Genomic DNA, 21603 nt, shown 5'->3' on the forward strand with positions numbered 1-21603 from the left:
GAGACTCCGCAGACGATTTCCGAATTCCGTTTCCGGAATTCCCAAGCGTAGGCCGAAGCCTTCTCGCTTCTCCTTCGCGATGAAGTACCTGCAAACACACACGCAAACACGCGACAACAATTCGTATGGCGAATCCACAGTAGATACATGTCGCTCTTGCGCGGGAAAAGCGACTTCCGTGCTTCGTAGTCTTGCGATCTCTCGCGTCTTCTAGCGACGGAGTCTTCTCTTGCTGGCGTTGGTAACTCCTTTTCAGTGAGGGCATGTGGTGCTTTTATAGCTCCTTGACCACGGCATGAATAGCTGCTCGCATAGAGATCGCGGCCGGGGTTTTTTTTTTCATTAAAAAAAATTCGTGTTTTTTTTTTTCTTTTTATAATAATGTTCTACCCGAAATAGGGAGAGAGAATTCGCTGGCTGATCTGTTGCCTTATTTATCAGATGGCTGCCCACTTATTAAATGGGCGGCTGGCGTATTTTAAAAATAGTCTGAATCTGCCCAAAAACTCAATAAAACCTTACAAGTTAAAAACAATGCTTTCACAGCACTTCCCGGGCATCCCTGGATGCAACCACATGCACGAATGCAATGCAAACATAGATTCCTCGCGGGAAAGCGTTTGCTCTTCCCAGAAAACTCGTTCAAATTTTCCGCTTTTTAAGAAAAGCTTCTCAAAACCCATCTTTATTCTTGTGCTTGCGTCTTTACGCGTATTCCTCTTTTCCAGTTCGGATTTCCTCTCGACTATGGATATCCCCTTTCCGATGCACCCGTCACCCACCTTGTGACGCATCAGGAATACCCATCACCTAGTCCTTTCCTACCAAACTTACGGTACAATCCCCTTCACGATGCTCTATGTCACCCATCCTATGACACATCAGAGATGTCCGTTCCCGGATGGTCGGATACTTCTTACTGATGCTCCCTGTCACCCATCCGTTGTGACGCATCAGAAGTACCCGTTCCTGGTGGCCTTACAGATATTCCCTTTCACAGTGCTCCTGTCATTTCTTTGAATGACGCACTAGGGATACTCTGTACTCGGATGTCTCCAGTGAGAAAAACCCTCTCACTTAAAATTCCAATAATTCATTTATAATTATTTTCTTGGTGTTCCAAGCGAGAAAACCCTCTCACTTATAAATCCAATAATTCATTCAGAATTATTTTTCTGTCAAATAAAGCCAATTTAGCAACATGTGCAATTGGTCATATGCGCACATCATCGCATCAACTAGAGATTGAGACTGAGGATATAGATTGAGACTGAGGATATGCAGTTGTGTCATATAGAGCCAGAGACAGAGTTACATCACATTTGTCATTGTCCGGTATACTATGAGATACGAGGCCGCTTTCATTGTCTTTTCAGAGAGGGCTTTGGACCATTGGCTAGTGTCATGAGATATCAAGATCAGAGATGCCTCTGGTTGTTTTTGCTAGAGCTGCACAGACACAGGGACAGTCACTTGAGGAGATCAGGCAATGGGAGACATTCACAGAGGGAGATTAATGACTTCTTCAGAGCAAGGACTCAGCAACAGGCAGATGAACATGCTTCACAACAAACTTCAGAGCCCACTATACCAGAGATATATTAGTTTACAGAGCCATTGAGCTCGGGAGAGCTAGACACCCATGTCTACGAGGGCGAAAAAAAAAACATCGACGGAGGCTCCATCAGAGGATCAGGACTATTCTGGCACAACATGAAAGATGCCCAGTACGACCATTTACATAGGCGGACATTGACGAAGCTCTTCAACGATTGATGCAGTACTTTCTTGGACAACGCCCGATGCCAGGCATCCTCAGGCACTGATGAGGATAATGATTTTAGTCTTTCACTTTACTTTACTTCACTTCATTTTTACTTTTGTACCAGACATTGGATTAGATCCCACAAGATTGTAACAGTTTGGTCTCATAGGTGATTTTGACCTTTTTGAAGACGTTTAATATAACATTTCATTTCATTTTCATCTCTCTCTCTCTCTCTCTCTCTCTCTCTCTCTCTCTCTCTCTCTCTCTCTCTCTCTCTCTCTCTCTCTCTCAAAAGAACGGCACTAACTTCTATTACTTGGTCCCCTGAACGCGCCCTAACGGTGCCTGCCTTCAAGGAAGTAAAAATTGATACATAAACGCCCCAAGGAAGATCATACTAGGCTGCCCATAGGAGAGGATACTTGCAAGGCATGACACACATGATTTGCATGATAATGATAAGCATGATGATTTGCATGATCAAGATGTGATTATTCACGAGCATAATGATTTGCAGGATAGTGATGTGCTTGTTCACAAGGATGATGGTTTAGTTGATACTTAGTCGAGTGCAGCTAACCCAATTGCAGATTCGATCAATCACAAAGAACCGATCTTGGCTCTCGAGTCGTGGTCCAAAGAACCCCCACACGAAGTATTATGTGTTCGAATGATTAGTCAGCACACATTGTTGGAGTGTTTCATTCATGATGGTTTCCTATATTTTAGTCACCGTCTTTATGTGATCCCTTTTCATAGGCATGACATATTGCACGATGAACATGATTCACTCATGAATGAGCACGGATGTATGCGGATTACTCATGAAAAGATGAAATGTTTGCACCCAAGGAATTCAAGATCCATGTCTCTTCCTTGGCATGACACAGTATCCGAAAGAGCACAAGAAGCATTGAGCATCAAGCATCGGCATCTCCATTGTGATTTGCCACAGTTGATTGCTTTAGATCAGAAACACAAGTTTCGATTCCATTGTTTGCGTGTGTTTTATGAACGGTTTGGCACTCCGTCTATATGTTCATCTACATTGCATGCACATTTTTTTAGGAAGACTAGAATTTTTCCAGTCACTTTACATGGAATGGGTATGTTCATGTTTTTGTGTTGGAAGTGGTTTCAGGAATTTTCATCCTCGGAGATTCTTGAAGAAGGAAAACGCATAACTCTAGACAAAGTTGAAGTATTGAAGGAGCCACAGAGACTTTGTGTCGCTTTCGGCGTGGCGCAAAGAAGCAAGCGTTGCAAACCTTTATGAAGTTCAAGTATCGCATGACCCACACATCAGAGTGGGCCAACGAAGAGTCCTTTACAGGATTCTTGACGCTGTTGGCGATCTCCCTCGACGCCATACAGTTCGGTACCAGTACCTCACTTTGAAAAGGAGGGGATGTCACGTGCACATCTAATCCTATGTGTACGTGGACAAGCTACTTCATGACATGGGTTCATTTCAATTAACTTTCGAAGTGATCTGGCACTTTTGTGAGTCTATTCGCAGACCGTGCATGTCCAGACACTTAGAGTAGATGCATATCCTCTGGTTGCACACAGCATGATCATCAGATTTCAATCAAAACCCATCAGGAGCATTTTTACAGTGCATAGACCTATTTTCCCTACTTTAGCCAATTTTCACTTATTATTTTTAAGTGACTTTTGTTGGGAACTAGGTAGGGCAATTTTGATAAGCAAGTACATAAGAAACCTAGCCCTAGCACTTTCTGGCAGAAGAGGCAGCAAGAACAACTTGTTCAACAGGCACCTTCTTAGCAAGAACCCCCCCGACGACAAAACCTAGCGTTTTCAGCAGTGCAAATCAGCCAGCATTTTGCACTTGCAGTTTCCCTGGCGACAGCAGGACCAGCAGAAGCCTAGCGTTTTTGCAAGAGACCCCCAATTCAGCCTGGCGTTTTTGGAGCAGCATAGCAGACTAGCGTTTTGAAGTTCCATCGCGATAGAACCAAGAGTAGCACCAGCGTTTTCAATTTTCTGTATAGACACACTGCAGTAGAGCCCCCGAACTTCGCAGATCTCACCTTCCCGCAGTAGATCCTCGCCACACGGTCAGATCCATCGAAGTTTGCAGATTCAGCCCGGAAAACACAAATTTCAGCATCTACGTTTTCAGCACGTATCGTCGCCATCGACATAGAGTCAAAATTCAGCAGTAAAGATTTGCTGATTTCAGCCCTTAGCGTTTTCAGATTTCAGCTCGCGTCTCGTCGTCGACATCATCGCAAGTCCAAGCATTGTAGAGATTTGTGCAATCAATAGTAGACCGCTCTCGCCATAGAGAGTGGGGGCCTTCGGAGGAGGGTTTGACAACATTCTAGTGTCGTATTCTTCTCTCTCTATCTCTCAGTCTCAGCACCTTCATTCACACTGTTTATCCACTTTGTTTGTGATCACTTGCACTCTCTCATTAAAGGAATGGAAGGCTCTCTCTTCCTGAAGTAAAAGGAACCTTGAGCAAGGTTCGGAGTACTCATCTTGAGCAAAGTTCAACATTCACTTCCGCTGCACCTTACATTGATCTAGTCAATAAAGACTGGAACGGACGGCCAAATGTACATATGACTTCATAACCTCGAAGGCTAACTGATTGTAGACCTTAGTTTGACCATCGGACTGTGGATCGGACTGTGGATGAAACCAAATGAAAAATTCAACTTAGTGCAAATTTTTTTATAGAATGCTTGCTAAAAATGTGATGAAAACTTGACATCTCGATCTGATAATTGACTTTGGCAAACCACAGAGGATACCAATGCTTAATGAACAAACGTGCTACATCTTGTGCTATGACTGTGGCCTTACAAGGGATTAACATGTAGAACTTGTTGAAATGATCAACGATTGTTCAACACTCTGGATTCCTTGAATGCAAACTAGGTGGAAGATTAGTCACAAAGTCCATGGAAATGTCATGAAATGGGTCTTTGGGAATAGGCAATGGCATCGAAAGACCCATAGAGGCCTTTACTTTTTGACAAATGGAACACTGTGTGACATACTCAAAACATCTTTTCACATTTTAGGCCAATAAAAGAGTCTTTGTATTTTTTTCTGAAGTGGTAATCATGCCTGTGTGTCCATCCGTGAGTGCATCATGTGCATCGTGCAATATGGCTTACCTAAGAGAAGGTAATACACAAAGACGGTGACAAAAATACAAGAGATCCTCAAGAATAATATAGTTGATGGGCCCTTAGGCAGCAAAAGCCTGCAACCATTGCTTACCAAACTCAAAATCTGCATACTGATTTTTCATGTTGTCAAAAGAAACCTCCCTGAATGGAGATTGTGGATTTCGACTAAAGAGCCAAAATTTGTCCTTTGCGACTTAACACATCTGCAACGGGGTCAGCTTTATTAGAAACATATTCTGTCAAACCACCAAATTGCTCAAAAAACTGAGACCACCTTGCTTGGCGGTTACTCCTATGTGCACTAGTATAGACTGAAGCCACTTGAAGGCGTGATGAACAATACCATAAAAAAATGCTTCCAATGCTTTTAGAGAATGAATGAAAAAGAGAAGTTCCTTATCGTACACGGAGTAATCCTATTTTGCACTGTTTAACGTCCTACTGAGAAATGCAACTAGACAGCCATGTTGTTGAAGCACAGCTCCTATGGAGACATTGCTCGCATCCGTCCATACCTCAAAGGGATCATCCCAAGAGGCAAGGATGAGACACGAAGCCTTAGTCACCGCAACTTTGAGATCTTCAAAAGCCTCAACAGTTGCCTCAGGCAAGACAACGCGTTGATGGCGAGTCTTAACCGCTTTCAAAACATCAATCATCGGTGCGGCTATGCGTGCAAAATTCTCTATATGTAAACTATATGTCTAACACAGACCTAAAAAAATACGCATATCATATGCTATTTTGGGCAAATCCCAATTGCGAACCTGTACCTTTGTGGATCCCAGCTTAACACCTTTTGCAGAGATGATATAGCCCAGACAAGTAATTTTAGTCAGAAAAAATTCAGACTGCTTAGTTGCAATATACAACTGACACTCATCTAAACGAGCTAAAACCTTCTCTATATCCCGTTCATGTTGTTCCCATGATGCATAAAAATTGAGAATGTCATCAAGGAAAATAAACACATATGCCGATTATGTCAACAAAATGATCTACCATGAGACGATTGAAAGTACCCTTACTTGATAGTACCCACACATGAGATCCACCTTGCTGAAAACCTTTGTCCCACTGAGCCTATCAAGGATATACTCAATGTGAGGCATAGGGAACTTGTTCTTGATTGTCATTTTGTTGAGTACCCCGTAATCTACACACAAACGAGAAGACCTATCTTTCTTGCGGACAAACAAATTAGGAGAAGTAAATGGACTAACACTAAGTTGTATGAATCCCCTTGCCACCAGCTCAATTAGTTGCCGCTCTAACTCCTCTTCTCGAGATTTTTTCAAGCCGTAGGGAGCCTTGTTGACGGGCTGCGCTCCTTCCATGAGTTCAATGCGATGATCCTCCAGACGCTCGAGAGGGAGACATGGTGGGAGGTCATCCTACAAGAATAGATGCTCATACTTCTTAAACAAACGTGAGTACCATTGTGCGGTCTTGAGGTCCTGAGCCATTGGAGTGGCATAAATGAATGCTACCCGAGCTTCTCGACGTAGCTTGCGCGCTTAGCCTTCACATGAGAGATTAGAGGCAAAGAATATGTCACAAACTGTTGACGTGTCAAAGCCCTGAAGAAGGGAACCAACGTCAGATGCCGGCCGAGGGGCCTAAACCCTAAGGAGAACAACAGAAGAAGAAGTCCTACCAACTTATGGGGACCCCGTCCGATGGGGCCCCAAGTGACATAAAGGAAATAAAGAAGGACCCCCCCCAACACACACACACACACACAAAAAAAAAAAAGAAATTGCGTAGCTGCTGATCACGTGGCAGATTTTTGAAAATTACGCTGGCTGGTGACGTGGCAGGCTGTACTGGCTAATGACGTGGCAAGCTGTACGGATTTTCGTAAATTACGCTGGCAGCTTTTTGGCTTTGCTTTTAAATTAGATGCTTTTGAGTTTGAAGGCTTTTTTATTGTAAATTGCTTTTGGGGCCTAGGGCCTTTAAATATGAGGTGAGGGCTCATTCTCTGGCATGCTTCTTGGAGAAGGTGCAGAATCTGGAATACCGGCTTGTACTGTGTTGATGCAATATAAAGAAATACGGCAAGGGGCGCCAAGGTTTGAGGCCAATACTCTTTGGAGTGGAATTCTGCCACTCCGTGTTGCATGTCGTCTCTCTCTCAGTTCTGTTTTTATTGAAGTGCTAAAAGTCTGTTCAGTCTGTTCTTTTCTATTGGCACGTGGTGCCCGTCTTGTGACAATGGTATCAGAGCATCAGGCGTGTGCTTTTCTGAATGCATACCGGTCCCACCAAAGAGCAGACAGTGCAAAATCGCACTTCCAACGCTCATTGGAAATTTTGGCTTCGTGCTCCGATCCCGGACTTACTAGCACTAGCCGCTCCCACCCTTACTACATCGCGCATCGGGCACGCTCCCGTCTTCACTGCTCATGTCTTACAGGGCATAAGCCATTAAGATCACTTGCAAGAGAAGGATCCAAGATTTGTTTCAAGTCACTGTTTTTCTCAAAAGCAGTGCCATGCAGATGTTGATGTCTACAGCTACCAAGCCGCACACTCCAAGGACTTGGCAAGCTTTCAAGAAAATTTTTGTCCGAAGTTGTATGGTTTCTAGCATCTTCCTTCCGAGTGCAACTTCTGGCAGAGTGGGATATCCTGAAATGCTTGCCATGGAAACCCTAGCAGATTATAACTTGAAATTTCTCGACATCTCCCAGTAGATGTCTCTTCACGAGCAGATGACCTTAGAGGTCCAGTGCGATTGCTATCTTGGGACTACCATCGCCGCCAAAGAAACATTGTTTGTCCAAGAGCTGATGGACCATGCTGTGCTCGGCTACGACCCTATGGAATGAACCTAACACTAATTTTTTGGTGCAGGTTTCAAGATGGGATATCCTGAAATGCTTGCCATGGAAACCCTAGCAGATTATAACTTGAAATTTCTCGACATCTCCCAGTAGATGTCTCTTCATGAGCAGATGACCTTAGAGGTCCAGTGCGATTGCTATCTTGGGACTACCATCGCCGCCAAAGAAACACTGTTTGTCCAAGAGCTGATGGACCATGCTATGCTCGGCTATGACCCTATGGAATGAACCTAACCCTAATTTTTTGGTGCGAGTTTCACGATGGAAAGTCAGTCAACTTTTCGAGCTCGACTGATGTCGAGATTGCTTTTTAAGTTTGAAATCTGTTTGAGAGCTTGTTTGGTGATCCTGTTTAGAATTTGTTTGAAATGCTACCATCCATTTTGAACCTGTCTTGGTGCCAATTTGAACCCCCCCCCCCCCCCCCCCCCCCAAAAGTTCAAAAAGACCTGTCCCAAACAACCATAGCTGTAAACTTCGGTGTTCCGGATCTGCTGTTCCACGTTCCGCTTGGCATTCCAGGGCCTAAAGCAAATACCTCTCTAGCGATAGAAAGGATGGCCACTGGAGTGGGGTTTGGGACCCCATTGGGTGTTAGTCTTCTCTCTATCACTCACAAAACCTTCACTCACAGTGTTATCCTCTCTTCCCTCTTAGTGATTGCATGTCACAGGGAGAGCACCACGTGCCAACAGAAAAGAACAAACTGAACAACTTTAAGCACTTCAAATAACACTGAATTGAAAGAGATGCATGACACATGAGATGGGGAGTGGCGGAGTTCCACCCCAAGAGAGCACTGGCCACAAACCTTGGCGCCCCTTTCGGTATTTCTTTATATCGCTTGAACTCAGTACAATGCCGGAACTCCAAGCTCTGCACCTTCACGTAGAAGCATGCCAGAGATTGAGCCCTCTACACATATTTAAAGGCCCTTAGCCTCTGAAAAGCAATTACATGAAAAGCTTTAAACTCAAAAGCATTTGGTCCAAAAGCATCTTGCCCAAAAGCTACCAACACAAAATAGGGCATTCCATACATTGCCACATCAGCACTTATCAACGTAAAACGCGGAAATCCGTATTGCTGCCACGTCAACATGTCTGCGCATAATTCGGAAACTCCATACAGGTTGCCACGTCATCAGCTTCTACGCTTTGTGTGTGTGTGTGTGTGTGTGTGTTGGTCCTGCTTTAGTTTTAATGTCTTTAGGTCCCCTAGGCCCCATCGAACGGGGTCCCATTTGTTGGTGGAACTCTTCTTTAAAAATAGGCGACTCGGCAAGACTTTGCAAGTTGGTAAACTTCTTCTTTTGCTGCTTCTTCTTAGGGTTTAGCCCCTCAGACGAGATCTGCAGGTTGACTCCGTTCTTCAGTGGCTTGACAATGGACACGTCAGCAATTTGTGACATTGCACATCTCGCCATGAAGTAAAAGGAACTCTCTCATGAAGAAAAAGGAACCTTGAGTACACACTGAGCACTCATCCTACGCAATCACCATCGATCACTTCCGTTGCACCTTACACCTTTCTACCTAGTGCCTTTGTTCAGATTAGTCAATTTAAATGAGCAAATGGAAGGTATTGTTGTGGCTACCTCATAAGTTAAAACGGCATTACCTAAAGCAAAAAGCTTTAGCGTCCATCTAGGGAATTATGATCATGCTAGGATGGCCATGCACCGCTCATGAGAAAGTTTGACTTTGCAGGATAAAGATCAGATGAGAACCCAGGACAAGGACCAAAGTCCAAAGATTGAAAGCAGGGCAACCAAAACAAGAAAGGTTTTGACAAGCCAAAACCACAGTGCAGAAGTGTCTGCCCAGCAATGATCGGAATGGTGCAAGTAGGAAAAGCGCTTGTAGTGCGTTGTGGCACATTTCCGCATGATTCCTACTAAGGAGTGGAACAAAGCAGAGACATCCAAAACCGAAGAGGAGAGGAAGGCTAAGAAGGCAATGACTAATACGAGATTGGTGCAAGATCTTTTAAGGATGCAACAGGACAGTGAGTCAACAGAGCTCTGCATGGTATGGGGCAAAGTGAGCGACGAGGAGGCCTTGATCTTCTTTGATAAGGGTGCAAAGCCCAACTTCATCTCACCTAAGATAACAGCAAGGCTGGGGCTGAAGCCTGGGAAGATGGGACCACCATAGGTACCAGGAAGCTCCGTTTCGGGCTCTATCAGAACGGAAACTCTGTTCCCAAAAGTCCTTTGTTTCTCATTTCTGTTTGCTATTTCTTGAGGGAGTTGTTCCATACACAATACACCTATAAAAAGCTGTTTCTAAACCGTTCCCATAAAATGAACAAGTTGTTTCCATCTATGATGGCCTTGCCGGTCTCGTTCCCGTTTCCCGTTCCAGGTAACTATGGGGACCACAGATGGATCTACCTTGGCAGCACCAGGGCATGAGGTGAGGATGACCTCTTAGCAATGTTCACGTTATCACAAGACAATGGTGTTAATTATTGCACCCTTCCATAAAGAAAAGAGTTTGCGAACAATTAATAAATTTACGCACACCTATAAAAGCAAGCCAAAAACTGTCTTCTGAGTGTTTTAGAGGAAGACCTTGTAGATAAGCCAGCTAAGAGCTGCAAAACAGTATGAATAAGAAGAAGAGCAAGGGACAACCTCAATGGAAGATGAAGAAGATGCCGCACCAGCCCATGCTAAGTACCAAAGACCCTCATTGTTCATCGTATTTTTTGATGATCGAAGCTCAAGAACAGCCTTGAACATGTGGGTCCTCTGTCGACTTTGCAGAGCATCAATCATACTCAACGGCAATGCTGCAAAGCAATCTCGCGCTCCAGGCAATTCACAGACCTCAACTTCCATGATGACTGGGAACAATCTGCAACGCTCTTTCTGTTTATGTTCTTCAAAAACAAGGAAGAGGTTGTAGCGTAAATGATGGGAAAACCACAAGCAGGCAGACTGCTTTACCCTTTCTCAAAAGAAGTTAAAGAGATTGGCGATGGCACTATCCGGAAGAAAGGCTCCAGCCGCAAAGAACGCCAAGTTGAAAGCTGCGGCTTGTATGCATGTCATTGATTGCGAACTCAAGCATTGGCACTAAATAGCTGCAAACGCTGAGCAGTGAGGGGAGGCTGGGCAGAGTTGCGCAGACCTCAGCTTTCTTGTTCGCGTGGGTGATAGGGTGTTTTGTAACTCTGCGCAAAGGCTGGCGGGGTAAGGAAATAAGCAAGCACCTTAACGTAAAATCCACTTCTCCAGAGGCCATAGAGTTGCCTTTTCTTTTTTGCTGGCTAAGATTGATAAATTTTGGGTAGACAAAGGAATGATGGAAAAGGTATTGACTGTGAGGTTCACTTATTATATTTACTAGTACAACGGCGAGGCGGCATTGCCTTCGGTGACGGCACGCAAAGGGAAATGCTTGAAGTGTTATATTGTAGAAGCAAAATATTGCTTTGCAAATCGGATAGAACCATCAACCCTCCTCTAAGGAGAAAACACAACCACCTACTCATAGTTGATAAATTTTGACTTCACACATGTTGCCTTTACGATGCAGGCAGTTGAGCTCTTGCCGTTCAATTAATTATCATTATCGGCACTTTAGAGCAGTAGGTTCAAAGGCTTCATACAATAGGCCACTCGACCAATACCCGGAAGGCTCAAAGCAAAGCCCTATTTTTAAATTTTCATTGTTTGATAGGTGATCACCCCTTATGAGCTAAAAAAGCATTGATCACACACACATTCTCTCTCCCCTACTCTCACACACATATATATGCATGAGTCAATGGTGCATAAACACACACAATAACTTCTCCTCATAGCCTTGAGATCTACTATCCTTTCTTTGAATAGACTCTCTCTCTCTCTCTCTCTCTCTCTCTCTCTCTCTCTCTCACACACACACACACACACACACACACAGCCGTTTTTTGACCTAGTAGACAGCAGTTCACTCTTTTGACCATAACTTGCTCATCCGAACTCCGATTTAGGTGATCTATAGCCTCAATCGAAGAGCACGAAGCCCTCTACGCATTGATGTAAAGACAGAATTTTTCTGTGTAATGGAAGGCTTTGCTGTAACAGCATCTCAAAACTGAAAAAACTGTCAAAACTTTGCGTTTTTGTTGCCGACTTGAAGGCAATGTCAGACAAAACTCGCAAGGGTGGAAAAGCCACACTCGCCATGGAGAATGATGCAAAATCTCCAAGGAATTTGGATGCTAATCCAACCACATCGTCTACAACAACGGAAGCAATGATCATGGCTTACTTGATCTCGTTACAAGAAACCGTCAACAAGCAAGGTGAAGAGTTGCGCGCACTTGCAATGGAGAATGGTACTTTAAGAGTTCTCGTTGTGGAGAATGAGCACCTCAAGAAGGTTCTTGAAATGCAAACAACGCGCTTGATGCATCTTGAGATTGAAGTTCAAGAATGTAAACGCTCTCTTGTGGACATGAATGTAGTGAAAGAGCGCTTGAGCAAAGTTGAGAGTGATCATGTATTGAAAGAGGAAACGATAGATACAATACGACATGATGTATGTGAGATGAAAAATGCATCCAAATCATGGGCTGATATATGTAAGGATAATGTGGTTTCTACATCTCCTATCACGCAAGCCGTTGTCCAAGCAAAGAATGTAGAGAATGTGGACACTCAAGAATTGCAAGAACGAGAAAAACGCTCAAAGAACATCGTCATTCGTGGAATCAAGGAGGAAAGCATGGAAACACCCCAATCTCTTGCGGTTGCTATTGAAGAGTTTTTTGCTACACACTTTGGCATGTCAGGAATCATGGCTTATGGTGCACATCGAGTTGGAAAACAAGGAGTCCCTCGCTCGGGAGAAAGACCTACTGTATGTACCATGGCTGATGAGGTAAAGAGAAAGATCATCCTTGACAATGGTTGGATCTACCTCAAAGGAACGGGTTGTAATGTATATGAGGATCGCACTCTTATGCAACAAAATGTACGTCGCAAAGCATACGAGGAAAGAAGCAAGAAGGTTAAGGTATCATCTCAAGAAGAAAAGGCACTTGAGGAGGATGCAAGTCCACCCAACAAATAGGGACACATGATCTATGAGACCAACTCACGCTTGCGAATAAGCTTTTGGAATTGTAACGGGTATCCATGGAATGCGGGAATTGGCATTGATGAACTTACCAATGACTCCGATGTGATACTTCTTGTCGAAACATGGGAGCATGATGCGCAACGAATTCTTGGATTTGACAAATACGATGTACATTCTTTGATGTGGACCAAAAATGCAAAGCAACGAAGAGGCCAAGGAGGCATAGCATGTATGACCAAAAAGGGTTTGAAAGATATTTCCATTGTCAAAGAAGATAAGTATAAACGCTACTTATGGCTGAAAATCAGCCCACCAAATGGTCAAGTCATGTTTGTGGCCGGCTGCTACATTCCTCACTGTGACTCCAACTTTTACGCTCGCTTGAATATGGATAGAGATCAGCCCTTTGTTGAACTAGAGGAAGACATTGCTTATTACAAGGATCAAGGTGAAGTCATTGTTTTTGGAGACATGAAAGCTCGCACAAATATGTTACAACACGACACACAACAAGTCGACATGCCGCATGTATCAAGAAGAGTGGATGACTCATACATGTATAATCGAAGTTCTAATGATGCAAAAGAAGTGGATCACTATGGAAAGTCACTTCTATATATGTGCAATAGTACCGGAATGCTCATTGCAAATGGTGTATCTCTATGGCAAGGCACCAATGACTTTACATGTAGAAAGCACAATGGTGCTAGCGTGATTGACTATATGTTGTTCTCAGAAGCCACTCTAGAATGCATACAAAGCTTTACACTTGGTGAATGGAGTCCGGAATCGGATCATAGGATGTTATGTATTGACCTCAAGTGTGGTAAACGGCCCGAGCATGTAGCCTCCAATCATGATGTGAATCATTTGTACCTACATCTAGACTTCAAACGAGCACTTATATATGCTGATATGGTGGACCAAATGTTAAGCATGATAGAGCATCAAGGGAACCCAACATTAGAATGCAAGTGGAAAGTTTTCAAAGAAGTAATTTTCTCTTGTGCGAAGGAATGCTTTTCGGCGAAACACATGTCTTGCAAAAGGTTTAAGAAGGGTAGCACCAAGAAGAAATGGTTTGACATGGAATGTAGTCAAGCCCGAAAACACTTGCTAAGATTGGATGCAATCAAAGACAAGGAAGTTTACTTGGAATGTTCACACACATACAAAGCACTTGTTCAAAAGAAGAGGAGAAGGTGGGAAGTCGAAAAACAACTTCTTTTAGCACAAGAGAAAGCACATGCATGTGGCAAGTTTTGGCAAAATCTAAAAGGCAAGCGCGTTGAGAGCTTTGGTGACTTGACTCTTGAGGATATGTATATGCATTGTAAGAACCTATATGAGCAACCCAATGTTGATAAGATGGAGGGTTGTAGCTCCCTTCCATTTATGTCTCCCTTCTTTACCATTGAAGATGTATGCCGCGCGCTTGAGAAACTTGCTACTCGCAAGGCAGGTGACCTTCAAGGTGTCAAGGCTGAAATGATTAAATGGACAAGCAAGAAAACACGATATTGGATATGCGATATGTTTAACCTTGCACTTCAGTATGGCATGCCTCATGATTGGAGTGCAAATTGGATCAAACCTTTGCACAAAGGAGGAGATGTAAACAATGTGAACAACTATCGCACTATAATGGTTGGTTCTTTGATGGCAAAGTTATTTGGATGTATCATGGAGATGAAGATAAGTGAATGGGCTGAAAAGAATGGCAAACGTGCGCTTGGCCAAGCAGGTTTTCGAAAGCATCATAGCACTATTGATCACCTTGTTACTCTTCGAGTTCTTATGGAAGCGTCTCGATTGAAAGGAAAAAAGTTGTATTGTTGCTTTGTGGATTTCAAGAAAGCTTTTGACATGGTACCGCGAGGAAATCTTTGGAGACGTATGCAAAGCCTTCAAGTGCCGAGAGAATTTATGCATGCAGTCTTTCGCATCTACCAAAAAGTGATATGTCGATTACGTATGGGAGATGGAATTTCAGAATTTTTTGCAAGCACTATTGGTGTCAAACAAGGATGCCCACTTTCCCCAACCCTCTTTGGGCTACTCATTGATGAATTGGAATACATGGTTCTTAATTTTATGCAGCAAGAAGGCATAGAAGAGGTTAAGATTGGAAATGCGGTGATCATGCTTTTGCTTTATGCCGATGATGTAGTGCTCTTGGCACATACCTTAGAAGATGCACAAAAGCTTATGAGTGTCTTGGAACGCTTTTGCCTACATAGCGGGCTGATCGTGAATGGATCCAAAACCAAGGTTATGCTTGTAAAGACCCTCAATGACGAAAATCCATGCATTGTATACAACAATGAGAAACTTGAAGTGGTAGATCACTTCAAGTACCTTGGCCTTGAGGTTCCATCCAATCATAAATGGAAGGATTGTGCAATGCGTCGCTTGGAAGCCGGAAAGAGGGCTTATTATGCATTTGAGAACATGTGCAATGCAGGAGAGATCAAGTGTTGGGCTCTCAAAAAGTACCTCTTTGACACATTGGTGACACCGGTGCTTCTTTATGGAGTGGAGGTGTGGGGTGGAAGCATCGGGAAGTCTACTTGGAAAGAGTTTGAGAATGTCCAAAAGCGTTTTCTCACCAACTTTCTCCAAGTCAAGACACAAACACCCTACATGCTCTTACTTCTTGAGTCCGGATCGCTTCCCATTGAGGTCTTGGGCATGGAAAGGGTTGTGGAGTACATGCGTAAGACACAACGTAGCCCTTTGCATCGACTTCCTAGAATCGCATATGAAGCAAGTCAAAAGGTTCAAAAGACATGCAAGAGCAAAATACTAAGTTCGGGGTGGATGCTTGATATCAAGAAATGGTTTGGAAGATGGGATGCATGTCACTTGGTCAAGGATGCGTCGATCGACTCCCAAGTTAATGAGGCCTTCTTACAACGCCAATGTATCATGGCTTGGTAGAAATCTGGAGGTTCTCGCTTCAGCCATTACACCACACACGTTGCCCCAAACTACAAATCTCTCTTCTTCTCGGAACGAGGTAACCGAACCCATTCCTACATCCTTGAGCCCATCCCGTTGAGTGCGATCCGCACCATTGCCTCCATTCATCTTAGCTCCCATTCTCTACGCTGCGAGACAGGACGTTGGGGCACTGGCGAGGAGTGTCATCGACTTTGCACCTTATGCCCTCGTCAAGTGCGAGAGAGTGAGTACCACACACTACTTGAGTGCTCAGCTTTTGACCACATTAGGTCCTCTTTTCCCCATATATTCAGCCATGAGCTCTCCCTACATACCTTCCTCTCCCAACCACGATGTGGACTCTCTATTGCGACGCTCATTTCAGCCATTTTTGAGCATCGAGAGTCACTTATGAACTCCACTCACACCACGTGACATGTTCATTTGGTCCCATAGGTCATATTTGACCTCCCAGGACGATAATAGAACTATCTCTCTCTCTCTCTCTCTCTCTCTCTCTCTCTCTCTCTCTCTCTCTCTCTCTCTCTCTCTCTCTCTCTCTCTCTCTCTCTCTCTCTCTCTCCATATGAAAAAACATGCAATTGATGTATCTATGAGAGAGCTCATGTTGCCCTTTGCCCAACCACCGAGCCAAGTACCTAGTTGCATGGGGTATTGCTTCTCGTACCTGCATACATAAACCTCCATGAGCAATATAAGCATGTACACACCTATTTGCACTGCCCTGGATTCAATCGTGACCCCAACTCTCTCTCTCTCTCTCTCTCTCTCTCTCTCTCTCTCTCTCTCTCTCTCTCTCTCTCTCTCTCTCTCTCTCTCTCTCTCTCTCTCTCTCTCTCTCACACACACACACACACACACACACACATGCATGCATGCATGCGTGCATGCAGAAGAGGCTATTTGCACCTCTGATGATGAAGGGCTTATTAGGCAATGTGATGTGCAAGACCAACTCCTTATTAGGTAGTGGGCATAGTTGTTTGAAGTGAGATCAAAATATGAGTAGCATGGAGGGTGAGCGAAATGCGATGATGGCAACGTAAGGAAGGGGGGGAGAAAGAGAGAAGTCAACAATGTCTTAAGGGTAAGAGCAGCTAGGTTATTACATTGTGTGTGCACGCGTGCTAGAGAGAGAGAGAGAGAGAGAGAGAGAGAGAGAGAGAGAGAGACGTTTTAACCTCTTTCAAGTTTAAACTGGTGCTTGGATAGCCTTGGACCAGTTGTTCAATCGTGTAAGGGATGGACCGTAACCTGCAAGCATTGTTGGCAGCCCTCTCTTCCATAAACTTTGAAATGCCTTTCGATTGATAGTCTTGAATAGCAAAAATGGTGCTAAGTTGGCTGCAGAAGTAACGCTCATCACCATCGGTCAACATCAAGTAACGTTCATCACCATCGTGTAGGTTGACGTTGCACGGAAGGAGAGAGATGTGTGTGAGTGTGTGTGTGTGTGTGTGTGTGTGTGTGTGTGTGTGTATGTGTGAGAGAGAGAGAGAGAGAGAGAGAGAGAGAGAGAGAGAGAGAGAAATCATCAATGGGAGAGGCTTACTCATGTCCAACGTGCAAATCAACAGGAGGGGCGGAATCCCTTCCCGCTTTCTACGGGCCTCCAAAGTAGAAAGGGAATCACAGTCGGTGCAGGAGTTGGAATTCCAGTTGAGAAGCTACCTGCACGCGAGCGGCAACCTACACGTTTACCTCAGCTTGTGCCTTTTAACCTTCTTCAAGTGGGCCATGGCTTCTCTCGCGGGCTTGTTGCGTCCACCCACCCCTTCCCATCCATCCTCCTCCCACTTACAGTAGTGCACCGCAAGTTGGAGTCACCGCCGACCTTCCCTCTCTCAGTAGAGAGCCTGATCTACGACTCCGCTAAAATGCAAACTTCTTTTACCTGCAAATCTGCTGCACTTGCCACCGCACCAATGTGGGATCTAAAAAGAGGCCTCGCCCTCGCGACAACATGACATAAAAATTTTCTTCTTCTTCTTCTTCTTCTTCTTCTTCTTCTTCTTCTTCTTCTTCTTCTTCTTCTTCTCTCTCTCTCTCTCTCTCTCTCTCTCTCTCTCTCTCTCTCTCTCTCTCTCTCTCTCTCACACACACACACACACACACACACACACACATGTACGCCCGCCCGAATGCTTTTCTCTATTTCGGCAAGGATGCCATGCGTCTCGGTGCTGAAAACATCAATGGTGGGCAAGGTACTGGATGCCAAGAGCAAGAAGAGCTGGGGAGTGACCAACGGCAAGCAAGCTAGGATAAATTCTCTCTCTCTCTCTCTCTCTCTCTCTCTCTCTCTCTCTCCACATGGCCGACAACCACAGTGGGACCTTGGATGACAACCTACATTAGGAGAGAGATGGAGCGCACATAGTGGCATGGACCCCAATCTTGCCAAATGGTGATGGAGGCTTTTCCCACCGCCAGATGGCGTAGAACATGTAGGAGATGATGTTGCTGTAGAGTGGAAGCTGGCGTGATTAGGGTCGGACATGCTGAGACCGCTATTGGGCAATGCTAACATTGCAAGGCTTCCAAGTTCCCAGTTCCACTTGCTCCACGCTTATTTCCGGCTCTCTGGCCTTGAATACCGTGAAGGTCAGAGAGAGAATTAGAAAAGAAGTTACTGGGAGACCCCATCAGTACTTGCGACAGGCACACACAACAGCCATTAGTTATGGTCGCCTTCCTCCGCTTCATGTACATTTTGGCGCATCACCCTTCACTTGTGTTGCTTCTCTTCTCAGCCATAACAATACACACAGAATAGTTGGAGCTCCTTATAGTTGGAAAGGTCGAAACAACACTCATCCCCTAACACGTCCTGCATGTCTGCTAACCTCACACCATTCGAGCTTTGATCCAGGAGCCTTCGCCACAGCTATTGAGGTCGCTAATTTGGGACAACCTACTAAAGCCAATTCCCAAAAAGAGCTCAAGTCCAAAATCTCCCTCAACCTAATTAGTTCCTCCAGCAGTTCTGAATGTTCGAACTTCGAAGCCTTCCAAACTCTGAAGCTTCATGCAGTCGATCAGTAACTCTCAAACACACGAAGGTTGGGAAGGGACCCAAGCCCATTTACTTCCACCAGATTTTCACAGGCATGTAACTTCAATGTTATGAGGTTTTAAAACCCTTTCGCCATGCCCAAAAATTAGTAAAGAGACCAACTCTAAACATGCAAACAGAGGATAGGATTGGAGCTTTGTTCCCTCATATAGATGGTATAGTTGATATCGCCATCTCCGCTTGACTTCACCCATTATAATCAGACACAAACACCTCTCTCTCTCTCTCTCTCTCTCTCTCTCTCTCTCTCTCTCTCTCTCTCTCTCTCTCTCTCTCTCTCTCTCTCTCACACACACACACACACACACACACACACACACACACACACACACATACACACACAACAGCAGTAGCAACACACACGTCCATGAGAGAGGTGTTTGCGAAATTCAATTTTCCCAAACACTACACAGACACAACTATGAGCTGGAGAGGGAAAGAGAGAGAGAGAGAGAGAGAGAGAGAGAGAGAGAGAGAGAGAGAGAGAGAGAGAGAGAGAGAGAGAGAGAGAGAGAGAGAGAGAGAGAGAGAGAGAGTTCAATGGAGAGCTCATCATCACTGCCACCATTGAAAGCGATGCTAAGATCTGCTGCCTATTGATCACCTCTCACTATTTTTTGACACTCCTCAGCCACAAATACTCCACCCATGCTTGCCCCTTGAGTCACAAATGGCTCTACTCAGCACCATTAGCAGAAAGGTCGTGCTAGAGAGAGAGAGAGAGAGAGAGAGAGAGAGGGAGGGAGCTAGGGACACGACAGTGATACAAATTTCGGAGTGAGCTGGGCGAACGGGAAGCAACTGACACCAGCTGCTAGCTCCTACGGAACAATCTCCATCTCCATCGTTGCCCCCTGCATGTCAACAAACACACATGTCAAGCACAATCTGCCTACCTCTCTCTCTCTCTCTCTCTCTCTCTCTCTCTCTCTCTCTCTCTCTCTCTCTCTCTCTCTCTCTCTCTCTCTCTCTCTCTCTCTCTCTCTCTCTCTCTCTCTCTCTCTCTCTCTCTCTCTCTCTCTCTCTCTCTCTCTCTCTCTCTCTCTCTCTCTCTCACACACACACACACACACACACACACACACACACTACCTTGTCTTCGTGTATATTGTACAGTGGTCGTGTTGCTGTTGCTTTTAAACTGTTGCTTTTATGTTGGTTGCACCTGCAATTGCGAGGAGTTTACCCACAGGAAGCTGTGCGTCGAGATTATGGTCTTCCCATGGAACACACACTCATCATTGTATGCATAGTGGTTCTTGGACCCAGGCTAAATCCCTTCTCTCGCAGGGAATAGTTCCTCTCTCTCTCTCTCTCTCTCTCTCTCTCTCTCTCTCTCTCTCTCTCTCTCTCTCTCTCTCTCTCTCTCTCTCAATTTGAAGCACTGCTCTTGCGAAATAAATTTGACGGCCACCTTCAAACTTTAACCATGAATAAGACCTCCCTCTCTCCCTTCCTCCCTCCTCTGTTGTCCAACTAATGTCTCTCTCTCATGCTGGATGCATCAAAATGCGCCATGTGGCAAAGGGGGGGCGCGGAATCCCTCCCCCTTTTATTATAGTATAGACTAGGTAAAACAGCGCCGCCTTGGGCTGCGGCATGGCCCCTCTTGGCCTCAAACCCCTCGCTCTTGAAAATTTTCATAAAAGCAGATGAAAAAAAGTTCTCTCTCTCTCTCTCTCTCTCTCTCTCTCTCTCTCTCTCTCTCTCTCTCTCTCTCTCTCCCTTGCCATAGGTTTAGTGTAATCCCACCTCGATAACTTTAAATCCCTCTTTCTTATAAAGTTGATGGTGAAAAAACCTACAAATCTTGGCAATTTCAAAATGTATTTTTCAAGATGACACATGTGTGAGATCAATATAATATTGAGTACAAAGTGTAGTCTCTCTCTCTCTCTCCTCTCTCTCTCTCTCTCTCTCTCTCTCTCTCTCTCTCTCTAGTGCGCTTTCATGTAATTTGGAAATGAACATTTAAAAAGATTTTGTTCAACCCTTTATGCAATGACTTATGTCCAAAACTATAGCATTACAAAGACCACTTCTTGCGTTTAAATTGCAAAGCTATATAACTGCAGCATTATGTTTCAAGTGCAAAACATACAATGCTATCACAATGTGATTTACACACTAACTATGCACTGACATATTCCAAATCTTTGCTATACCAAATTATTTATAGCATCCTTGAAAAGTTTGCATGGCAAGATATTGTTAATGATCTCTAAATACGCAATCAAAATGTCAAAATGTCCAAAATAATATCTATGCGCAGTACATAGAGATGCAAGCTTCTACATCCTAAAGCGCAACCTATGACATGCTCTACCACGGTATCGAACCACCCATGGTCCACGATGTAAGACACATTGACCAATCACTGGGGGGATAGACCCCAGAACAAAAATACGTAGGGACCAACTACCATGGATTAGACTTTGAGAAAACACAGCATTCATTGGGAGGGTTCTTTCGAGCTCTGCAATGGTGATACGTGCTCTGAATCCTCTACGGATAGCAACTTGGACGTAGCAGAGCAAACTTGGATCATATGAGGCCTCGAAAAATCCCACCAGTAAGAATTGTGGATAATTTTGTAATCTATATCCAATCAAAAGTCTATTAGTATAAACAAAATAGAGACAAAATAGAACCTGGTTACTTTACGACATCAACATTGTTACCTTACTACATCCAAAAC

The 21603-nt window shown here is 44.3% G+C and overlaps 1 protein-coding gene across 2 annotated transcripts in view; it reads right to left on the reverse strand.

Annotated features, from left to right (window-relative positions):
* PEX1 (peroxisome 1) overlaps positions 1-10879 on the reverse strand; it is a 77506-nt gene extending 66627 nt beyond the window's left edge. The window contains exons 1-2 of one of the 2 annotated variants that reach the window (XM_086527256.1): positions 10741-10879; positions 10426-10637 (exon numbers count right to left, since the gene is read on the reverse strand). In XM_086527256.1, coding sequence (XP_086383382.1) covers positions 10426-10632 — 207 coding nt within the window. In that variant the 5' untranslated portion in view covers positions 10633-10637; positions 10741-10879. Of the gene's footprint in view, positions 1-10425; positions 10649-10740 lie in introns of both variants that reach the window. The other variant, XM_086527255.1, reaches the window with a different exon arrangement.
* Between the last annotated feature and the right edge of the window lie 10724 nt (positions 10880-21603).

This window comes from Adiantum capillus-veneris, chromosome 13 (genome assembly GCF_014529385.1).
Source record: "Adiantum capillus-veneris isolate H3 chromosome 13, ASM1452938v2, whole genome shotgun sequence".
NCBI classification, from domain to species: Eukaryota; Viridiplantae; Streptophyta; class Polypodiopsida; order Polypodiales; family Pteridaceae; genus Adiantum; species Adiantum capillus-veneris.